Source organism: Dasypus novemcinctus, chromosome 10, assembly GCF_030445035.2.
Source record: "Dasypus novemcinctus isolate mDasNov1 chromosome 10, mDasNov1.1.hap2, whole genome shotgun sequence".
In the NCBI taxonomy this organism is placed as follows: Eukaryota; Metazoa; Chordata; class Mammalia; order Cingulata; family Dasypodidae; genus Dasypus; species Dasypus novemcinctus.
In genome coordinates, this window is record NC_080682.1 from 44,011,981 (window position 1) to 44,036,925 (window position 24,945).

General features: G+C 38.1%; 1 protein-coding gene across 2 annotated transcripts in view; it reads right to left on the reverse strand.

Annotated features, from left to right (window-relative positions):
- CSTPP1 (centriolar satellite-associated tubulin polyglutamylase complex regulator 1) overlaps positions 1-24,945 on the reverse strand; it is a 241,914-nt gene that overhangs the window by 171,114 nt on the left and 45,855 nt on the right. The window contains exon 2 of one of the 2 annotated variants that reach the window (XM_004457927.5): positions 21,747-21,849. The exons of the other annotated variant lie outside the window; for it this stretch is intronic. Coding sequence (XP_004457984.1) covers positions 21,747-21,849 — 103 coding nt within the window. The remainder of the gene's footprint in view (positions 1-21,746; positions 21,850-24,945) is intronic. 2 annotated transcript variants of the gene reach the window in all.

Genomic DNA, 24,945 nt, shown 5'->3' on the forward strand with positions numbered 1-24,945 from the left:
GCCAGCTCCACACGGGTCAAGGAGGCCCGGGGTTTGAACTGCAGACCTCCCATGTGGTAGGCAGACACCCTATCCATTGGGACAAGTACGCTTCTCTTATTTGTTTTTTTTTTAAAAAGATTTATTTTTTATTTATTTCTCTTCCCTTCCTTCCCTGCCCCCAAAGTTGTCTGCTCTCTGTGTCCATTCACTGTGTTCTTCTGTGACCACTTCTATCCTTATCAGCGACACCAGGAATCTGTGTTTCTTTTTGTTGTGTCAGCTCTCCCTTTATACGGCACCATTCTTGGGCAGGATGAACTTTCTTTCACATTGGGCGGCTCTCCTTACGGGGCACACTCCTTGCGTGTGGGGCTCTCCTGTGTGGCACAGCACTCCTTGCATGCATCAGCACTGCACATGGGCCAGCTCCACACAGGTCAAGGAGGCCTGGGTTTGAACTGCAGACCTCCCATGTGGTAGGCGGATGCCCTATCCATTGGGCCAAGTCTGCTTCCCTTATTTGTTTTTAAAGACTTATTTTTTATTTATTTCTCTCCCCTTACTTACCACGCCCCCCCCCATTGTCTGCTTTCTGTGTCCATTTGCTGTGTGTTCTTCTGTGTCCATTTGTATTCTTGTCAGTGGCAGCAGGAATCTGTGTCTCTTTTTGCTGCGCCATCTTGCTGCGTCAGCTCTCTGTGTATGCGCTGCCTCTCCTGGGCAGGCTGCACTTTTTTCACGTGGGGCGGCTCTCCTTATGGGGTGCACTCTTTGCACGTGGGGCTCCCCTATGTAGGGGACACCTCTGCGTGGCACTGCACTCCTTGTGTGCATTAGCACTGCACATGGGCCAGCTCACCACACAGGTCAGGAGGCCCTGGGTTTGAACCCTGTACTTCCTATGAGGTAGATGGATGATTTATCCATTGAGCCAAATAGGCTTCCCTGCTCATTGTTTTTTTGCTCATTGTCTGTTTTTCCTTTGGGAGGCACCAGGAACTGAACCTGGGGCCTCTCATGTGGGAGGCAAGCCCTCAACTACTTAAGGAACATCCACTCTCAGTGTTATGTTTTTGAGGGTGATAACACAAATGTGTATTTCTGCTCTTTTCCATGTTCGCTTCTGAGGCGACAAAGAAAAGAAGGAACAACAGTCATGCCAAAAACGGTCACAGCCACATGCAGCCTATTCACTGCACAAACTGTGCCTGCTGCGTGCCCAAGAATAAGGCCATTAAGAAGTTTGTCATTCAAAATATAGTAGAGGCCGCAGCCGTCAGGGACATTTCTGAAGCAAGTGTCTTTAACGCTTATGTCCTTCCTAAGCTGTATGTAAAACTACATTACTGCGTGAGTTGTGCCATTCACAGCAGAGTGGTCAGAAACTGGTCTTGTGAAGCCTGGAAGGACTGAACACCCCCAACCCAAATTAGATATGCGGGTGTTGCTCTACGACCTCCGCCGAAGCCCACGTAAGGAGCTGAGTCCTTAAATGACTGAAGAAATACTACTTTCTGGGGGGAAAAAAAACAATAAAATGGAAATTAAACTTAAAAAAAAAATGTCTACTTTTGCAAAATCATGGCTGGTGAAAGTTAAAGGCTCCTAAAATAGTTTTTTTTTAAAAAGATTTATTTCTCTCCCCTTCCCCACCGCCCCAGTTGTCTGTTCTCTGTGCCTATTTGCTGCGTCTCTTATTTGTCCGCTTCTATTGTTGTCAGCAGCACAGGACTCTGTGTTTCTTTTTTGCTGCATTGTCTTGTTGTGTCAGCTCTCTGTGTGGGTGGCGCCATTCTTAGGAAGGCTGCACTTTCTTTCGCACTGGGCAGCTCTCCTTATGGGGCGCACTCCTTGCACGTGGGGCTCCCCTACTCAGGGGACACCCCTGCATGGCATGGCACTCCTTGCGCACATCAGCACTGTGCATGGGCCAGCTCCATACGGGTCAAGGAGGTCCGGGGTTTGAACCACGGACCTCCCATGTGGTAGATGGACACCCTAACCACTGGGCCAAGTCCGCTTCCCTAAAATAGGTTTTTTGGTTTTTTTTTAAAGCTTATTTATTTAATTTTAATTTTTTAATTATTTATTTATTTTTTAAAAATTACATTAAAAAAAATGAGGTCCCATTCAACCCCCCCGCCCCCACCCCCCACTCCCCCCACAGCAACACTCTCTCCCATCATCGTGACACATCCATTGCACTTGACTCCATTTTTTCACCATTCAAAGATTAGTCCCAAGGTTCACTATTCCTTTACTTGTCTCAAAACTTCAATATCTTAAGAAGGATTAGGGCAATTTTACTAGTACTCAAGCAACTATTGAACAGATAGAGCCCCACCCAAGAAAAGTGATTATAGATGCCTTTTTAAAAATTTTTTATTCCCCACCCCCCACTGTCTGCTCTCTGTGTCCATTCACTGCATGTCCTCTGTGTCTGCTTGCATTCTTGTCAGTAGCACCAGGAATCTGTTTCTCTTTTTGTTGCATCATCCTGCTGCGTCAGCTCTACATGTACGCAGCACCACTCCTGGGCAGGCTGCGCTTTTTTTGCATGGGGCAGCTCTCCTTACAGGGTGCATTCCTTGCTCATGGGGCTCTCCTACGCCAGGGACACCCGTGTAGCATGGCATTCCTTGCGCGCATCAGTGCCACGTGGGGGCCAGCTCGCCACATGGGCCAGCAGGCCCTGGGTTTGAACCCTGAACCACCCATACGGTAGGTGGACACTCTATCAGTTAAGGCAAATCCACTTTCTGCCCTTTTTTTAAAGATTTATTTTATTTATTGCCCCTGCCCTTTCTGCTTGCGTTCACTATCTGTTTGCTGTGTCCATTCGCTGTGCATTCTTCTGTGTCTACTTGTCTTCTTTTCTCGTCTTCTCTTTAGGAGACACCAGGGACCTATCCTGGCATCTTTCGAGGTGGTAGAGAGGCATTCAATTGCTTGAGCCACCTCAGCTCCCTGGTTTGTTGTGTCTCTCATTGTCTTTTTCTCTGTGTTCCTTTTTTATTGCATGAGCTCTCTGCTTAGGCCAGCTCACCATGCAGGCAAGCTCACCGTACAGGCCAGCTCACCTTCATCAGGAAGGACCTTCCACATGGTAGATGGGAGCCCAATCACTCGAGCCACATCTGCCTCCCACAGATGCCCTTTTAAGAAACCTTCTGGTACTTAATAATACATCTTCTCTGTTGACAATTTATAAGATTTTCCTAGGAATCACACTGAAACTTGAAAGAAGGAAAAAAATTCCCAGGGTGTTAAGCAGCAAACAAAATCTAAAAATTACTTATAAGTAAAAATAATAGTCAAATCATCACCCTTTTCTCCTACAAAAGTCACTATCCACATAAAGTTTATGAGAATTCAGTTCATACTATAATTAATACACTCCTAAAGGATCTATGAATGTACCTAAAAAAATTAATAACAGTAACAGTCAGGGATCTTGGTTGCAAGCAACAGAAACTAAGTCAGGGTATCTTAAGCAAAAAGGGATTTTACCAGAAGGGTATTAGCAGCTCATAAAATCCACAGTGACTGGAGGACCAAATCAGGCAGGAATCAAGGGAGTTTGGGAGGTTGAGCATCAGGAAACTAGGCAAAAGTCTCATAAGTACAATCCAGTCCACGAACAGTTACTACAACTCACATATCCTTCCATTAAAGTCTTTTTGCTTAGGATGCCTGGAATCAGTTTCTATTACTTTAACCAAGAAACTTCATTGCTACAGAATTTACATAAAATGAAATTCTTTAGAGAAAAACTTACCTTGCTCTTTTGGGGGAATTCCACTGCTTACCTACCACAATCCCCATTTCCCCTACTTTCCTCCCTATCACATGAAACCTAGGATCTGTTTTCTCACATCCACTCCTTTCCCATGCAGTCCTCTCTTTCTGGAGTACCATTCTCCTTTCTTTGTGATACTCAACCTACACATTCTTCAAGGCCTAAATTAAATGTCACTCTTCTGTGAATCCTTTCCTAACTTTGTACAAATAATTCATCACTTCTCCAATAAAAGTTTATTCAGTAGTCCAACAGTTCTAATGCTCCATTTTAATTATATTTGTGTATGTATCATTTTTACACAACCGTGAATTCCTTAAGAACCATGTCTGGCACAGTGTTGGTACAGAGCAGTGCTTAATAAATAGCTCTTGAATTTTAAAAATTAAAAGGAGATGACCAAGCTGTGAGTTTATTACTTTTCAGCATTTATAAGGCACCATCTTTTAATTTACTTTTCTTATCTCAACATAATTAAGCTCTCCACAAACTGGCACTAACCTAATTATATATTTCCTGTCTGTTGCTCTTCAACACGTACCAGTCCTCCATGAGTCAAGTTAGACTCCTTTATGACCCCTTGCAGTGTATGCTATTTTCTACATCTGCTAATATAATTATAATTCCACTAGAATACAAGTTCCAAAAGAGGTCCTCTTCCAGAAATGTTAAACTAGGTAATTCAGACTAACCTTCCTGGCTGAGTATAACTAGAAAAGCTGGATAAAATATTAAAAGCAGCTGTTTGAAGTCATCAGAGAGCTACCAAGGCAAATTAGGAATTACAAGGCTGTTATGAGAGAAAAATATAACACAGGGAGGTGAGCATTTTGTGCTACTTTTACCCATGGGCAGAGGTTTTAAACAAAATGGTACATGGATTGAACTTAAGGGATCCACATATATGGATGGGAAAAAATTACATCTTTATTTTTACTAATCCATAATTGAAATTTAGCATTTCCTTAATTATGAGTGGAGACATGGTGGAATTAGGAGTACTTTGTCAACAATAGAGATCCTAGTTATTTACAAATTATGTTACAGTTGTTCCAGGTATCTTACAATAGAACTTGCACTCATTACTTCTTCAAAGTTAAGGTATCATTAGGCTCACTAGTCATTCTTGTTATTTAATATGTTAATAAAGAAGCACAGGTTTTACTATACCACCTTAAAGAAATATTTGGCAACTGTACTTCAACACAACTGTTTCGTCTAAAATCCTATGTATTTTTTAAATACTTTTTTTCTTTATTTTTAAAGGCACTTTAGATTACATAAATGTTACAACAAAAATATAGGGGATTCCCATACACCCCACCCCTTCTCACACTTTTCCTCATTAACATCTTTCATTAGTGTGGTACATTTGTTACAATTGATGAACACGTATTGAAGCACTGTACTAACCATGGTCTATAGTTTACATTATGTTTTACACTTTTGCACTGCACAATTTTATAGGTTTTGACAAAATGTATAATGGACTATACTCATATTTTTTAAAAGCAAGAAGGTAGAAAAACATCACATATAGATTTAAATGATTGTAACTTTCCTAATTAGCTATTGAAGAACAAGGCTCAAGAACCTCTGGGCTCTGACTGAAAAGATTATTTGGTTTTAATGTATTTTTCTTCTTTTTTGAGGTACCGGGATTTGGACCAGGAACCTTGTATGCAGGAGGCCAGCACTCAACCACTGAGCTACATAGACTCCCTTGAATTGGCTCCCTCATCTGTTTGCTCATTGTTTGCTTGTTTTTTGTTTTTGCTCATTGTTTTTGCTATTGTCTGCCTGTTATTTTGCTTGTTGTTTGCCTGTTTTCTTTAGGAGGCACCAGAAACCAAACCCAAGACCTCCTATGTGGGAGGTGGATGCTCAACTGCTTCAGCCACATCTGCTCCCTGTTATCTTTTTTTGACAAGCATTCAGTACTATCTACAGATTATTGATTCATTTTAAAGCAGTAACACTTCTAAGAGAGTATAATTCAATAGACCATAAAATTAGAATATTGGTTTCCAAGGAATCTCAGAGACAAATTCACTCTTCATTCCTCTCTGCTCAGGTTTTCTAGCATATACCTTTGGGTTCTAACTTCACCTCACATTTTATGTTATTTCCTATTTAAAATTCTATGTATTTTATTTTATGCATTTAAAAGAGGGTATATAGACTTCACCAGGCTACTAAAAGAGTCCATGGCACAAAAAAGGTTAGGAATCCCTGAAGGGGCATCTGCCAGTTGTATGTGAGGCAGGTGATAAACTGAGCAGTTAATAGTTTTGAGTTAATGTTAAGTTCCTGAGCTTTCATATGACTGTTGAGGCTTGGGTGTAAATAAGTAGAGTTCACAACCCACCCAGGATAGGAAAGGGAGCTCTGGTAAACACCCCAAGGCTCTGGTTGGTACTCTAAAGAGTTCTACCCGGAAACAGATCAGACTTCTCTGATACTTAAGCTTAGCTTCAAATCATTTCAACTCCTGATTGTATTGAGGTGAATCAGGATTTCCCAGGCCATCTGTCAAAAGCAAATGTAAAATGTAAATCCTCTCTGAAGAAAGATAGTATCATTATAGGTTTTACATTATCTTTACAATTTATCATACGTAACATAGAACATTTAAAGAAAAACAAGTCTACTATAAGATAAAATGATAGAGTAAAAAAAACCAAAAAGGAAAAACAAGAGATAAGACACATAATAGAAACAGACTCATAGGGAATCCAGATAATAAATTATGGACTTTTAAATAACCATGTTTTTAATGTGTTTGAGCAAATGAAAGACAGGATTTAGGAAAGAAACCATAAAAAAGAATTGAATAGAAATTCTTGAACTGAAAAATAAAATGAATTGATTTAAGAAGTCTGGCTCAATGGACAGAGCGTCCGCCTACCACATGGGAGGTCCAGAGTTCAAACCCAGGGCCTCCTGACCCATGCGGCGAGCTGGCCCATGAGCAGTGATGTGTGCAAGGAGTGCCGTGCCACACGGGGTGTCCCCTATGTAGGGGAGCCCCACATGCAAGGAGTGTACCCCATAAGGAGAGCCCAGGAGTAGCACTGCACACATGGAGAGCTGACGCAACAAGATGACGCAACAAAAAAGAGACACAGATTCCCGGTGTCACTGACAAGAATAGAAGCGAACACAGAAAAACACACAGCGAATGGACACAGAGAGCAGACAAATGGGGGGTGGGGGTGAGGGAAAGGGGAGAGAAATAAAGATAAATCTTAAATTTAAAAAAAAGTCAGTAGATGAGTTTAACAACAAATCAGGCATAAATGAAAAGAGAAGTAATGAAGAGAAATAGGCTAGAAAAAAATAAAAGTTCAGAATAAATTGGACCAAGCATAAAAGTCTTAACACAAAGCCAATCAATAATAAAACCCTATATAAGAGATAAAAACTGGCCTTCAAGAGTTAACATATCAAAATAATCAGATCAACAAAAATCAGCAAAAAACTACAAACTATACTAAGAAAAAGGAAGATAGGGCTTACATAAGGGAACAAATTAGAACTTCAGAGAAAACACAGGCTTTGGAACAACTAGCCCAAGAAGTTATTAATAGAAAAAAATCTTCTAATTCAATCAAGGAGATGAAGGAAAATATGGATAGAAATAACCTAATGGTGGATATAGAGCTAAAGGATATTAAGAACATAATCTGTGAGCATAAAGAAGAATGTGAAAGTTTAAAAATAAGCATAATAGGAATGATGGGGTGAAAGGCACAATAATGGAGATGAAAAATATACTAGCAAAATATATAGATATACACTAGTAGCATACATCAGCGGATTTGAACAGGCAGAAAAAAAATTAGAGAACTAGAAGACAAGACAATTGAAATCAAACAGTCAGAAGAACAGAGAGAGAAAAAAATACGAAAAATTGAACAATGTTTTCAGGGACTTGAGAGAGAGCATGAGTGTACAAAACATATGCATCATGGGTGTCCCAGATGGAGAAGAGAAGGGCAAATGGGAAAAAAGAATATTTGAGGAAATAATGGCTAAAAATTGCCCAACTCTTATGAAAGACATAATTATACATGTCCAAGAAGTGCAGCATGCAACATACTCCAAACAGAATAAATCATAATAGACCTACTCCAAGGTACATATTAATCATAATGTCAAACAGTTAAAATGCAATTGGATAAAAAAATTATCTTATTTCCTTATAACAGAAATGAAAATATAAAGAAGTAATATGTGACAAAAACAACATAAAGAGGGGAAATAGAAAGATATGGGAACAGAGAACATGTATGCTATTGAAGCTAAGGTAGTATGTTTTCAAATAAGTAAATTTTATAGATGTTGATTGTGTTAATACAAACCCTGGGTAACCATTAAGAAAATATTTTAAAAATACATAGAAACAGAAATGAGTAAGAAAAAACAAAATGGCTAAAGTAGTGCCTTTACAGGAATAAAATGAATATTAATGGTTTAAACTCCCCAATCAAAAGACACAGATTGGCAGAAAGGATTTAAAAAAAAAATGATCCAATTCTACATTGTTTAAAAGACACTTCCCTTAGACCCAAAGAAAAAATAGGCTCATAGTGAAAGGATGGAAAAAAGGTATACCATGCAAATAATAACCAAAGGAGAGCTGGAGTAGCTATATGAATATTGGACAAAATAGACTATGTCAAAATTTGTTTTAAGAGACAAAGAAGGATACTATACATTAATAAAAGGATCAATTCATAAAGAGGAAATAACAATCATAAATATTTATGTATCTAACCAGGCCGACCCAAAATAAATAAGGCAACTACTGGCAAAAGTGAAAGGAGGAATAGATACCTCTACAATAATAACTGGAGACTTCAATACACCAATCTCATCAACAGATAGAACATCTAGACAAAAGATCAATAAGGAAACAGAGAACTTCAATAACATGATAAATGAACTAGAACACTAGAATATTACTCCCCAAAACAGCAGGATATACATTCTTCTCAAGTACACATGGATCATTCTCCAGGATAGACCACATATTGGGTAACAAATCAAGTGTCAATAAATTTTAACAGATTGAAATTATACAAAGCATCTTCTCTGACCATAATGGAATGAAGCTGGAACTCAAATAGGCAGAGAAGTAGAAAAGCCACAAATATATAGAAGTTAAATAACACACTCAAACAACCAATGAGTCAAAGAAGAAATTACAAGAGAAATCAGGAAATATCTTGAAATGAAAATAAGAACAAAACATATCAAAACTTACAGGATGCAATGAAGGCAGTGCTGAGAAGGAAATGTATGGCCCTAAATGCTTACATTAAAAAAGAAGAGCTAAAATTAAAGATATATCATCCACACACCTGGAGGAAGTAGAAAAAGAAGAGCAAACTAAACCCAAAGCAAACAGAAGAAATAAGGCACATTAGAGTATAAATAAATTAAATAAAGAACAAAAACAAACAAACAAGAGAGCATTAACAAAATCAAAAGTTGGGTCTTTAAAAAGATCAATAAAATTGACAAACTGTTAGCTAGACAGAGAAAAAAGAGAGAAGATGCAAATAAATCAGAAATGAGAGGAGGGACATTACTATTGACCCCACAGAAATAAAAAGAATCATAACAGGATACTATGAAGAACTGTGAGTCAACAAATTAGACAAACTAGATGAAATGGATAAATTCCTAGAAATACATGAACAACCTACACTGACCCTAGAAGAAATAGAAGAGCTCAACAGACCAATTCCAAGTAAAGAGATTGAATCTGTCATCAAAAACTTCCCAAAACAGAAAAGCCCAGGATTGGATGGCTTCACAGATGAATTCCACCACACATTCCAAGAAAAATTAATACCAATCCAGCTCAAACTCTTCTAAAACTTCGAACAGGAGTGATCACTACCTAACTCATTCTATGAGGTCAACATCACCCTAATACCAAAGCCATAGAATACTACAAGATACTACAAGAAAAGAAAATGACAGACTAATTTCTCTTATGAATACAGATGCAAAATTCCTCAACAAAATATTAGCAAATCAAGTCCAACAACATATTAAAAAAGAAGTATATAACATGATCAAGTGGGTTTTATCCCAGGTATGCAGGGTGGTTCAACAGAAGAAAATCAACTAATATAATACACCACATTAACAAAATGAAGGAGGTACAAAAACCACATGATCATTTCAATTGATGCAGAAAAGGCAATTGACAAAATCCAGCATTCTTTCTTGATAAAAACACTTAGAAAAATAGGAATAGAAGGAAACTTTCTCAATATGATAAAGGGAATTGTGACAGTTTGACACTTTTATGGACCCCAGAAAATTATGTCCTTAAAGCTAATCCATTTTTGTGAGTATAAAACGATTGCAGGTGGGACCTTTTGATTAGGTTTTACTTCAATAGGGTGTGACCCAGGGTGAGTCTTAATCCTGCTACTGGAGTCCTTTTAAATGGGATAAATATATACATAGAGAGAGAAAGACAGTGAGAAACCCACAGAAGCTGAGAAAGTCAGAGGAAGCCATAAATTGAAAGCAATGAAACCCAGAAGAGAAGGTAGAAATTAACAGATGCCACCATGTGCCTTGCCATGTAAGAGAAGAGTGCAGGATTGCCAGGAGTCAGTCTTTAGGGAGAAAAGCATCATCCCATGAAGCCTTGATTTGGATATTCTCATGGCCTCATAACTGTAAGCTTATAAGTAAACGAAATCCCCATTGTAAAAGTCAACGCACTTCTTCTATATTGCATTCTAGTATATATGAAAAAACCATAGCTAAAATCATACTCAATAGTGAAAGACTGAAAGCTTTCCTTATAAGATGTGGGACAAGACAAGGATGTCATTGTCACCAATGTTACTCAATATTGTGCCGGAAGATCTACCCAGAGCAGTTAGGCAAGAAAAGGAAATAAAAGACATCCAGATTGGAAAGTAGGAAGTAAAACTTTCACTATGTGCAGATGACATGATCCTATATACAGAAAGTCTCAAAATATCTCCAACAAGCTACTAGAGCTAATAAACGAATTCAGCAAAGTGGCAGGGTCCAAGATCAGCATCCAAAAATCAGTAGTGTTTCTATACACTAATAATGAGCAATATGAGGAGGAAATAAAGAAAAAAATTCCATTTACAATAGAACTTAAAAAATTAAATATCTATGAATAAATTTAACCAAGGATGTAAAAGGACTTGTACACACAAAAAGCTACAAAATATTGGTAAGAAAAATCAAAGAAAAGAAAATGTGGTATATACACACAACAAAATATTATTCAGCATTAAAACAAAACAAAACAAAAAATGAAGTTCTAATGCCTGTGACAACATGGATGAACCCTGAAGACATGTTGAGTGAAGTAAGCCAGATATAAAAGGACAAATGCTGTATGATCTCACTGATATGAAATAGCTAGAATAAGTAAACCCACAGAGTTAGAATCTAGAATATAGATTACAAGGGGCTGGGTTGAGGGTAGGGAATGGGGAACTAATGTTTGAATTGTACAGAATTTCTATTTGGGTTGACTGTAAAGTTTTAGAAATGGAAGTGGTGAGTGTAACTAACAGCAAGGAATTATATATTTGAATGTGGTTAAAAGATGAAATTTTAGGTTGCATATATTTTACCAGAATAAAAATTGAAAGAGAAATTATAGGTCTGTATAACACAGTGAACCCTATTGTAAATGATGGACTATAGTTAAAAGTACATTATAAAAAGTTCTTTAATGAATAATAACAAATGCACCACATTAATGCAAGATGTTGATTATAGGGTGACATGTGAGAAAAAACACACCCTAATGTAAACTGTGGAATATAGTTAATAGTACAATTATAATATTCTTTCATCATTTGAAACAAAGGTACCACACTAATGCAAAGTGTTAATAATGGGTGGTGGTGCTATATGGGAACAGTAAATTTTCTACATGATTTTTCGTAAACCTACAACTTCTCTAATTTAAAAAATTTGGAAAAAAAAGGAAAACCTAGAAGCTGAAAATTCTAGTAAGGTCAATAGATCTGTATGCTATTCTGAATTACTGTTAATTTCCTGATTTTGGTAATTATACTATGGATACAGGAAATATTAATATTAATGGAAGTTATATGAAGGGGATATGGGACCTCTTTATTACTGTTGCAACATTTTCATAAATCCAAAATTATTACAAAAAGCGAGGTGAAATAAAGACAATTTCAGAATGGAAGTTCCCTGAGGGTTGAGTTATTTTTGTCTGTTTTGCTTATCACTGTACTCTTAGTGCCTAGAACACAGACTAATAATACATTCATGCATGAATGAATGAATGAATAACGGTAACAGAAGCTACCATTTTATTCGACATTGTATTTTAGGAAGAATAACAAGCATTTTACATCCATTATTTCATTTCATCCTTCTAACACTCGTGCAACATGGATTTTTCCTTATTTTATAGATGAGGCTAAGCAATCTGCACAAGATCACAAACTAGTAAGTGGTAGGGACCTCAGGCATAGAACTATCTAACTCCAAAGTCTGTGTTCTTAACCACTAGTGCTTGCATGTCACATTGTTTTTTTACTTACTCAAATTCTACTCACCTTTCCCAGTCAAAACAAATTTCTCTATGATGACTTACATATTTTTAGAAGAAATCCTTTATTTTTTTAACTTCTTCCTTTAAAAATGGACATAATTCTACATAGTGGGATAGGTGCTTTCAAAGATACTTAAAAATTTTAATTAATTAAGTTATAGGGTTACAGAAAAGTTACATAAAAAATACACTGTTCCCATTTATACCCCCCACCCCATTATTAACACCTTGCATTAGTGTGAATCCTTTGTTAAAAATGATGAATAATATTATAATTGTACTATTATCTATACCCATATACTACCCTATTATTAACAGTTTGCATCAGTGTGGTACATTTGTTATAATTTATGAAAGAATATTTTTATACTTGTACTATAATTACAGTATGTCATTTGAAATGGACTGTTATATCTTTTTTTATTCTAGTAAAACATATAGTGTAAAATTTCCCCTCATTTATTTTTAAAGATTTACTTTATTTCTCTCACCTTCCCCTCCTCCCCGTTGTCTGCTTCTGTGTCCATTCACTGCAAGTTCTTCTGCATCTGCTTGTATTGTCAGGTGGCACTGGGAAACCACCATCTCTTTTTTGTTGTATCTTGCTGTGTCAATTCTCCATGCGTGTGGCACCACTCTTGGGTGGGTTGCGCTTTTATCGCACGGGGCGGCTCTCCTTGTGGGGCGCACTCCTCACAGGTGGGGCTCCCCTATGTGGGGACACCCCTGCATGACACTGGCACTTCTTGCACGCAGCAGCACCGCGCGTGGGCCTGCTCACCACACGGGTCAGGAGGCCCTGGGTATCGAACCCTGGACCCTCTATATGGTAGGCTCTATCAGTTGAGTCACATCCACTTCCCAAATTTCCCCTTTAAATCACATTATTATACCTTATTTCATCTTTTTTAAAAAGATTTATTTATTTATTTCTCTCCCCTTCCCCCCCCAGGTGTCTTCTGTCTGTCCATTTGCTGTGTGTTCTTGTGTGTCCGCTTCTATTCTTGTCAGCGGCCTAGGAATCTGTGTCTCTTTTGTTGTTGTTGCATTATCTTGCTGCATCAGTTCTCCATGTGTGCGGCACCCCTCCTGGGCAGGTTGGACTTTTTTTCACGCTGGATGGCTCTCCTTATGGGGCGCACTCCTTGCACGTGGGGCTCCCCTATGCAGGGGACACCCCTGTGTGGTAGGGCACTCCTTGCGCGCATCAACATACTGCGCATAGGCCAGTTCCACAGGGGTCAAGGAGGTCCTGGGTATGAACCATAGACCTCCTATGTGGAAGGCAGATGCTCTCTCTGTTGAGCCAAGTCCGCTTCCCCCTTATTTCATCTTAATCTCAATTCTTAGAGTACTGAGCCATACAATTTAATTCCATTATATAAAGTCTTGTATTTTTCTCTAATTGTTTGCTAATCAATAAACATTTTCTCCTCAACCAGATTATATCTCCTCACAGGCAAGTGAGCCTAGCTTATATACCTTATATAAAGTACATGTGGAACTCCTGAACAATATTTGATATTTTGGTAAAAGAATGAAGAAAACCACTTAGTTGGAAAAACCTTACAAGGATCTGAGTATTTTTGATTAGGAATGTATTGTTTAAGATCCTGAACATCAAATTTGACTCAGAAAACTATCACCTTAAAAAGATGGATCTTTGGGAAACGGACTTTGGCCCAGTGGTTAGGGCGTCCGTCTACCAGATGGGAAGTCCGCAGTTCAAGTCCCGGGCCTCCTTGACCCGTGTGGAGCTGGCCCATGCGCAGTGCTGATGCGCGCAAGGAGTGCAGTGCCACACAGGGGTGTCCCCCGCGTAGGGGAGCCCCACGCGCAAGGAGTGCACCCATAAGGAGAGCCGCCCAGCGCGAAGGAGGGAGCAGCCTGCCGAGGAATGGAGCCGCCCACACTTCCCTTGCCGCTGACGACAACAGAAGCGGACAGAGAAACAAGACGCAGCAAAAAGACACAGAAAACAGACAACCGGGGGAGGGGAGGGGAATTAAATAAATAAAAATAAATCTTTAAAAAAAAAAAAAAAAGATGGATCTTCCATCAAATTTTCTGTATTATCTTTTCCTGGATAATGGTTGAACCCTCCAAAGATGGCATATATATTGCATAAAAGGTGAAGTATGAGAATATACAGATGGACAATTATCCCCATAGCATGTAAACTGCAGCCTGTGTGGTGTAAATATCCTTTCCCTGCCTGGAACTGTCTGTGTAACACTCTCTCTTTGGGCTCTGTGGTTTCTCAATACATTCCAACTCTTCAGAGGCTGGAGCTTGGCTTAGCAAGCACAGTTAAACAGCTTCCTGGAGCAGGCTGCCAGTGCAAGGAGCAATGACCTCAGTAAGGAATGTCTGCTTTTCATTACCCTGAGCACATCACTGTACCACTGGAACTAAGAGAAGGAACAATACAAGTTAGTTAAGACTTGATTGACTGAGGTCTCCCATTATACCTTGAGTTTTTTAATCTTGGCAGCCAGGGGACCAAGGTTATAGAATGGATATGGGGAAATGGATTAGAGGTGGGAAAAAAAACGAAAGAAAATTTTTCTTAGGTTCTTCTCTGAATGACCTAAGGATGAGTGAAGTGGCTAACACTCAGTGGCTAACAGTTGTGAGGAAATCATTTAATATTTTTAGCCTCCAAAATAGTACACATAAAGCAGAGTAAGCAAGAAGTGTACACAGGAAACAAGAGAGACCAAATAAAATCCTCAAGATCTTCAACTCTGATGCCATTTAAAGAGAAAGAAAAAGAAGACTTTCACTTTCCAAAAGATCCACAAAGTAGGGGAGAAATGAAAATCCCAGAAAAGTGGAGCTCAAGAGGAATGAGAAATAATAAAGATGAAATTATATATAGCCATTTTGGAAATATCATTTCATTTGATTTGCACAACAACCCAATGAGATAGGCATTATCAACCCTAGCAATGATGTAGACCTGGAAAACTATCACACAAGGACATTAAACAAAGACATGTACTGGTGAAGTTACTTAACAACAAAGGATGAACTCTAGGCTGCTTCTATGGCTGCCAGAGAAACATTGCTTTTCCTAAATTTCTTTCAGCATAGTATTACCACTCTTACAGCCCCAGAACTCAGCAACCCTGAAGCCAACATGACCTAAAATAAATTAGATACTTGTGTCTTTTTCTAATAAAACATTTTCTGCTTTGCTGCTCAGAACTGCATCTGATAGTTGAAGAAAGGAATCAGTTATGGTCTCAGACAGGAAATAGGTTGGACATAACCCATCTTGAGTGATCCTGAGAAACAATGTGTTTTGTGGAGAAGTCATTGACTGGAAACCTGCACCTGCCATGGGACTGGAAGCTAAGAGACAGACAAACGTCTTAGCAAATGAGAACAGCAAAGGGAAGCTTCATTTAACTTTCATTTCACTTTTCTCAGGGAAAAAGAACCTTTGTATGGATCCGAAAATTCTAAATGTCCCTCCTCTTTCCCGCTCTACTTCTCCCCTATCCTTATTCCAGTTCATTAAAGTATTTCTGGTTAAAGGCACCAGATTGTGCCATTCTTTCCTGCTCTTGTGCCAGGCCTGTGCCAGCCAGCACCATGGATCTTCTAGAGTATGTAGAATATTTAAATTGTTCTCTTGCTGATGAACTAAAGCTTCTTAATTTCTGATGAACTATTTTACATTATTAATAGCCCTACTGTTCATTCAGATGTGTGTGTGTCTACCCGAATGCCAGAGGAATATTCAGGGAATTCTCAAAGTAGTGGGGGAAAAAGGAATTTTTCATGTTATTTATAGATTGAAATAAATCAAGTAATTTCTTCATGGACAGATATTTTAGTGTGGAGAATTAAACCAAAATTTCCTACTAGCTAGCTGCAAAAGCAACTCCCATGCAAAGAGAAATAATATTCCTAGGTCTTAAAAATGCTGCAGTAAGAAAAAAAGAAAAAAAAAGAAAAAAAAAAGAATGCTGCAGCCAATGATGAGGTTCCTTCATTTCCTCTTATTGAACAACTTCATAACAGGTAAATTCCTCTTAACTTGTAGAAGGGAAGGGATGGAAAGGAAAGGTCTTTCCTGACAGGGAGAATCTGGGCCCAATTATTACTTCTGTAACCTTTGACTCTGACTTCTAAATAAGTCAGGGGAGCAGTGGGCTGTGAAATCACTTCCTCAGTTACCAGGTCAAGTGCTGCTGGATGGTTTCCTGTAACCGTAACATGAAAGGATTGAAAAAGAGAAATGGGTTAAAGCATATAGGCATCTTCTTGTACCCTCAATGAATTTGACTTTTTAATGTTTCAAAATAGAATTTGGTAACTCTAAACCATTACTTTGGCTCTCCAGAGTCCTTTTATTATAGCATACCTCTGGTAATATAGAAAAGAGCCAAAATCCTCTATACATTTCACAAATGATGGCTTAACAGAAGCCTGTTCCAATAAAAGTGAGGATAGCCTTGCTTTAACGCAAGGCAAAAATCTATTCCTGGCAATTATCTGAGTCTGTGAGAATCCAGATGCTGACAATGAGAAAGGGATAATTTTCTGTTAAAATGTGTCAACTCCAGCTAAGAAGTGAATTATGGAAAAAAGATGGGGGTCGGGGGAAGGAAGGCAGTATTATCCCTTTTGAAGAAGCCTATAATAGGATTAGTCACCATTACTTCACCATACTACATTTGGCTCAATTTAACAACGAGTAGGGAAACCACAGAGCAGAAATGACCCAGAGAAGTCTCCTCAATCTATCATTGAAAGTTGTAAACCTGGAACACAGTAAAGTCCTGGTTCAGTTGTATTACTTGTTGCACAAAATCTCTCCTTCTCCATTATAAATGGCACAAGAAGAACCAGAACAAAATTACTTACATGCTGGATGGTGAATAATGTTTTAGGAAAAAAATCTGCCAACTTTATACCCTGATTGATCTAGATTACTTAAAAAGGAAATGGGTCATCTTTTCATAGGGCCTAGAGTATCTGTTTAAAAAAATAGAAAAAACAGTACATATTTTATAATCATGGATTGTTTTCATTAGAGTTACATTTCAAGTGAAGTTCACATTTCATATTTTAATTCTAATTAAAATAATAAAAAAGGAATTTGGTATTGATACTTTTTATGAGTGGATAAAAAGGTATGCAACTTTCCAACTGAATTCTGATCATTGATATGTATCAGAATAGAATTATTAAAGTTCATTTCCTAAAATCTGACAAGCAACAGTTTCCATCTTCATGTTTATATATATATATCAGCTAACACAAATAATGTTATTACTAATTATTTTATAAGTTTATTTATCATAAAAGAGCAGGGCATGAGGGAGACCAACCACCTATGAAGTGTTTTTACGAACACTGCCTATCAAGACTACTCCATCCTGAGCAGCAGCAAATAAAATCAATCAAATTATCATTTTCGGATACACAAAGCCTAGGTAATCAAGGTGGACAAAGAAAAGGTGGTTCATCTGAGTGGGATGATTTCCAGGGCTAATGCACCTCAACTGTCATCTCCTCTGAGGAGCCTTCTCTGGCCATCCTATCAGACAATACCTTGTTGTTTCCTTGTTATTTATCTTGTTACCATTACCAACTGTGTAATCTTTGGAATGTAACTTTTATATGCTTGAATTTCCTAAGATATAAATGAAGATAATACTAATACCTACCTCATAGTGTTGTGAGAATTAAATGGGTTAATACATGTTATATGTTTAGAACAGTGCCTGGCACATAGTATTTATTAACTATTAACCATTATCATCATCACCAGTTTGTTTTTTGACTCTCTCCCTCACTAAAACACTAGGTCCCTGGGAAGCATATGTGGCTCAAGCGATTGGGCTCCCATCTACCACATGGGAGGTCCCAGGTTTGGTTCCAGGTGCTTCCTAAAAAAGAAGACAACAAACAGATGCAGCAAATGCAAACAAGGGTGGGAGAAATAAATAAATAAAATAAATCTTTAAAAAAACAAAACAAACAAACAAACAAAAAACACTAGGTCCCTGAAGACAAGCAACTTAATGTCTTGTTCGTTGCTGTTAAACTCCATTGCCTAGGACATACAGGAACATAAGAGGTGCCTGAAAATACTTAATGAATGAACTCATGGATAATTGCTGTCTTGTGTTCTCATATATCCTTAAACTTCCATCAATGAAAGTAATCTGTATATTTCTTTTTCTTGCAACCAAAAGAGTCATCATGAAAATTTCACCAAGAAGCTAAAATCCTCATTTTAAAAAAACCAAGACACTTTGTCATAAGAAAGAGCTCTCCTGGGTCCAACAAAAATGACCACAGAGTATGATTATTTTCTATATTAGTATAGAAAATGTCACAGTGTTTTAACTATCAATTTAGCATTTAAGGAATAATTCCCAATTCTGATAACAGAATTTCTGCCTGTTTTTCTCTCATCATTATTTTTCCAATGTCTCAAAAAGTGACATTTCTCATTTTATCTTTACCACAAGAATCTGGTCACATGCTGCTGTGGTTTCTAAGTTACAGCTACTCTAGTCTCATATTCTTGGACATACTTCTTCAGAGGTCCTGACCCAGTGCTGCCAGTCTATTCTTAGAGCAGCACCTCTAAATATTAAGCCTTTTACCTTCCACTGGTTGAAGGACAATATTCAAAGGTAGAGGTTGCATACAATATAAAAAAATCCTCTGGGATTTAGTACCCTTCTTTCAAACATGTCCAGGGAAATATGATCTTAAGAGCTCACAATCTTGCAGACACACATACAGTACAGCTAAGCTACTCATGTTTTACAGCTTATCCAGATTTGCTGGAACAATCATGGATTTGTTTGAAAACACCAAAAACCAAGGAATGACAGCTCAGGTGAGATGGCAAGCAGACCCAGAAAAGATAATCAGCAGAAACAATCTTAAAGAGTACTTTTATCATTGTTTAAGAATAAATAATCCATCATGGGTATATGAAAATCTCAAAGTACGAACTTGAACCTGAGAGTTGGAAGTGTACTGTTAACATATTTAAGAAAAAAATCATGTTTCTTGTTGTTTAAAGCAAGCTACAATTGTATCCCACAAAAGACCAATACTAAACATTTAAATGGCAATGAATCAAGGTCACTATACAAGGCTATGTGATAAGCATTGTAGAGCGTACATCATAAGAGAGAATTCAAAGAACTGTAGAAACTATAGTTAAAAGACTTCAAAATAGTACCTGCCTGGGCCTCTAACAATATTAGGCAATACAGTGATTTAGAGATGGCCTTTATACTGAAGACCAGGCTTGATTCCTGACTCTTCACTTATTAACTTGTGAACTTGAAGAAGCGATTTTAACCTTTCTGAGCATCTGTCTCCTCAACTATAAAATAGAGATAATAAAAGTACCTGCCTCAAGGAATTGTTACAGGGTGGCGGACTTGGCCCAGTGGTTAGGGTGTCTGTCTACCACATGGGAGGTCTGCTGTTCAAACCCCGGGCCTCCTTGACCCGTGTGCAGCTGGCCCATGCCAGTGCTGATGTGCGCAAGGAGTGCCATGCCACGCAGCGGTGTCCCCAGTGTAGGGGAGCCCCACATGCAAGGAGCGCGCCCTGTAAGGAGAGCCACCCAGCGCGAAAGAAAGTGCGGCCTGCCCAGGAACGGTGCCGCACACATGGAGAGCTGCCACAACAAGATGACGCAACAAAAAGAAACACAGATTCCTGTGCCGCTGACAACAACAGAAGCGGACAAAGAAGACGACGCAGCAAATAGACACAGAGAACAGACAACCAGGGTGGCAGGGGAGAGAAATTAATTAATTAATTAATTATTTAAAAAAAAGGAATTGTTACAGTGGCTGAACAGAGTATGAATGTAATAAAAATTCCCCTATTATATAATAATAGTAATTATTATTATTATTATTAGCATGTAAGACTTCATCAAGTCATTTCATAAATGAGGCAACTGAAGCTTAGACAAATTCAGAAATTTGCCCAAGGTTATAAAAAAGGAAATATAAGAATAAGAAGCTCTTCTCTCTCTCACAGTAGTCTCTTTCCTCTTCACTGCACTTCTATGAATGAATTATAAACTGAATCCTGAAAGAGAAGAATTTTCATTAGATAAATCAAACTGAGAATCAAAGTGAAATCAGGAGCTTCCACTATCGAGGTCTCCTTGTCTACCTCTCATTCTGTCATATATCCACATCTGTCAAATTGTTTATAAAAAGAAAGAAAGAAAGAAAAGGTTTTGGAGCTTTGAGAATGGTTCATATCTCAAAATGACTTGCTCCAGGCCAATCTGGTATCTCCTAGATACAGAAGTGTCAGGTAGGGACCTCTCATATACATTATGTACTTTTTTGTTTCCTACAGACAAGAAACAGCTCACTTGGCAACTAGGTTGCCATCAGCACTGTGGAAAATCTTAAGGATTTTGTTCAACATTGTATTGGTAGATAAAAGCCACAGTCAGTAGAATTCTGAAATGGTTATCAAAGTTACTATTGGCTCTCTAGAGTTCAGTACCAGATACATAGACCAGTGGGGTTCACTTTTGGAGTGTTATACACATGGCATATAGCTTCTCAAATGGCAGAATATAGAGCTTTACCAAAAAAATAATCAAACACAAAGAAGGGGAAAAACAAGAGACAGTCATTATTAATAAGATTAAGAGTAGATAGTATATAATAATAACTTAAAATATAGACATAGTAGTACAGTCTATAATCATTGACCTATTATATGCTAAGCATCATGTCAGGCACTGGGAATAAAGAGATGAAGAAATAATACCTATCCTCAAGGATCCAGTGTAATAGGAAAAGACTTATAAAAGAGAGGGGGAGGTGGAAGGGGAAGTAAACTTAAGAACCAGGAAGAGTCATATTTCACTTGGCAAGGAGCCACAAGAGTGCTAGTACAGAAAAAAACGGCCTGAAACTTGACCCCTGAACTTGTCTGTTTTGTAAAAGCAAGCAAGGCTAATTCAATTTCAATCTTTATTCCCTGCCCACCTCATATGATTCAGTTCACACCATGAGAGCACATAAGATTCCTTTCTCTACTTCATCCTCCTTTAGAAGAGAGAAGGGACCTGCTTCCAGAAATTCCATTTTCCCCAGGAACTTAAAATTCCAATCCATAAGAAATCCAGATTTTATTTACAAGACCTACAAGAGGCAGTGAGAGTCAAGAATTTCCTAACAGCAACCCATGTTCAGGCCATTAGAAGAGCCATCTGATCTCCAAAGAGCCTCTGAAGAACAGAAAGAAAAAACTCTATTTTCAAGGAGGATGGGCTTGAGTTCCTGATTTATCTTAAATAGAAGCCTGTAAGAGGTTTCATGTACTTACTATTCAGTGAAGAATCTGGCAATGCCATATTGGCTAATATCCTCCCTGTTTTCTAGCAGCTGACATACTGCATCCTCCATATATGTGAGCACATGTCGCTGAGCTGCAAAGAAGAGGGAAAGAGAAAGTGAGAGAGACAAAAACACAAAAATTCTCCCAATCTCTGTAGGGATCCATGTAAGTCAAATCAAAGTGTTGGCTTCACACTAGCCAGGTGGGCATGGGATAGACAAATCAAAATTGCTGGCCCTATCTGAACTATGGTTTCAAGTGGTAAAATTGGGAATAATGCAAAACATGACCGACTTCCATCTCACTGGCTTACTGTTAGTATTAGCATCTATCCTTTATCTTCATTTAAATAATGAGGGCAGGTTGAAAAGGAACTTCAGCTGATGCATCTAGAAATTCTTTTCTTCCTATCTCATTCCACCCTCTTCCACTTCTGCAGCCTCAGAAACTTATCCTAGGGAGTTGGTGAATCCATGCCTGAAGTGTGGATGGTCTAGTAGTAAAGAAAACTTAGTTCTTTTAAAAATAATCACTGTAGGGAAGTGGACTTGGCCCAATGGATAGGGCGTCCGCCTACCACATGGGAGGTCTGCAGCTCAAACCTGAGGCCTCCTTGACTCGTGTGGAGCTGGCCCATGCGCAGTGTTGATGCGCACAAGGGGTGCTGTGCCACCCAGGGGTGTCCCCTGTGTGGGGGAGCCCCACGTGCGAAGAGTTTGCCCCGTAAGGAGAGCTGCCCAGCGCAAAAGAAGTGCAGCCTGCCCAAGAATGGTGCAGCACACACGGAGAGCTGACACAACGAAAATGACACAACAAAAAGAAACACAGATTCCCAATGCTGCTGCTAAGGATAGAAGCAGTCACAGAAGAACACGCAGCAAATGGACACAGGGAGCAGACAACTGGAGGTAGGGGGTTAGAAGAGAGAAATAAATAAATAATTAAAAAAAAAAAATCACTGCAAAAGTTTAAGGACGACAAAAATTTCAGTACTGGCATATACATAAGTTATCATTGGTAAGTAATAAGACCATAAAATCTGGTTGGCTCAATTTATTAGAAATCATGTTTTCTGAATTTGTTGGGATCAGGAAATGTGTAAATTAATAATATACTTCTAATAAAGGGCATGGGTATCAGATAGCCCTGGATTTAAATTATGGCTCTGTCTTTGGTAGCTTAATCTTGAGCAGTTACTAAACAATCTATACATGTTTTCTTTTTTATCACACATCGAAGGCAATATAATTTGACTGTTTCTCAAAGTATGGCCAACCAACTCCTTGGTCTGTATCACTTAGGATGTTCTGTTAAAATGCAGATTTATAGGGACCATTACAACTTAGTGAATTCAAATTTCTAACAGGAGCACAGGAATTTTTAACAAGTACCCTGTGCTTCTTATGCACCTAGAAGTTTAAGAACCACTGGTTTGGGGTTCAGAAAGACCTCTAGTCTCAGCCTTACCACTTCCTAGCTGTGTGACCATGCGCAAATTACTCTCCAAGCCAAAATTTCCTCATTGTAAAATGGGAATAATAATAGTAGTGCCTGTAGGGTTCTGAGAGTTAAATAAGATAACGCAATGTAAAACACGACAATGCCTGGCACATAGTATATACTTGATTAAATATATTTTCTTAAAAGCCTATCTCAAAAGGTGTTTGGGATATTAAATGATATAACTTCAGTAAAGAACACAGGCCAGAGCTTCTTATGTAGCAGCTTCTCAACAAATGTGTATTTCCCTTCCCTGAATTTTGTCTTTTGGTATGGCAATGGTATCCAGCACACTTCACAAAGAAGCTTCGAACTCAGTGTTTCCATTTACAAAAAATCAGAAAAATACTTTCTTCTGTAGAAGTGAGAAAACCCAAATAAGATGAATATCTGCCAAAAAGAAATTCCATGAAGTTGCTGACAAAAGTTGTCATTTGCTTCTTGGCCATAGTTTTATCCCTCGGGAAAATATAGAGAAGGTACCTAAACTTTATGAAAATTGGTGTTCAAAAAACTATTCCTGAAGTCCTGACAGTCTAGTGAAGCTTATAAAGCATTTTCCTACCCAAGCTGTACTCAAAAAAGTCTTCATGTGACAGTGGTGACCTAAGGTTTCACCATGTTTGCACCAGCCTAAAGTCCAGATAAATCACGTTTACATTCCATCACTTGTTCTATCCCATGAGTGCCTCCCAAAGCGAACAACTATCAACCACTGTGAACATCTAAGAGATGTGAAAATAAAATCTGTTCTTTATCAACAGTTCATCAAATTGAATAACTATTTTTCTAAGTAATGTCCAAAACTAAGAGTGATATTGTGGGATATTACATGCCAATTTCCAGCTTTCAAAAATACCAATCATCATAAATATATTAAATTGGGAAGAAAAAAATGACCAAATATTAAAATGTTAGCTATATTTTTACCTCTGTATTCTCTTTCCCTTCTATTATCCACTTAACCTGATCTTACAAAAAGATTCTTTCCTTGGGTTATGTGGGCTTTTATGACTTAGATCCACCTAAGGCTAAGTATTGTTTTTCCTTTTGATGGTAGAAATGAAAGAGCTTCCCTAAGAAGCAAACCATGCTGCTTCACCTCCCTAGCTCCAGGGACTTAAAGTCAGTGTGGAAGCACTTTATGTGAGAAACATTTTCAGAGTAGTAAGAAGCAAAATACATTTGTCCTCATAGAAAAAAAGGAGTTTTCCGGAAAACAGATTTTGTACATGCCCCTTGCACACACCCTCGCCAAAGACTATACCTGTTAACAACTGTCTGCCAATCAGATGTTTAGAGTTTAATATTACATATAATAATAACAGCTATCATTTTAGTGGTTTTTTTTGTATTGTGGTGACATATATAACACAAAATTTCCCATTGAGTGTACACTTTAGTGGTATTAATCACATTCATAATGTTGTGCTACCATCACCAGCATCCATTACCAAAACTTTTTCATGACCCAAAATAGGAACTCTGTACCCATTAAGCAATAACACCCCATTTCCCTTGCCCCTAGCCCTTGTTAAACTCTAACCTTTTGTCTGTGAATTTCCTTATTCTAGATATTCCATGGAACAATATTTATCCTTTTGTGTCTGATTTATTTCATTCAACATAATGATTTCAAGGTTTACCCATGTTGTAGCATGTATCATAATGTCATATGACATTTTAT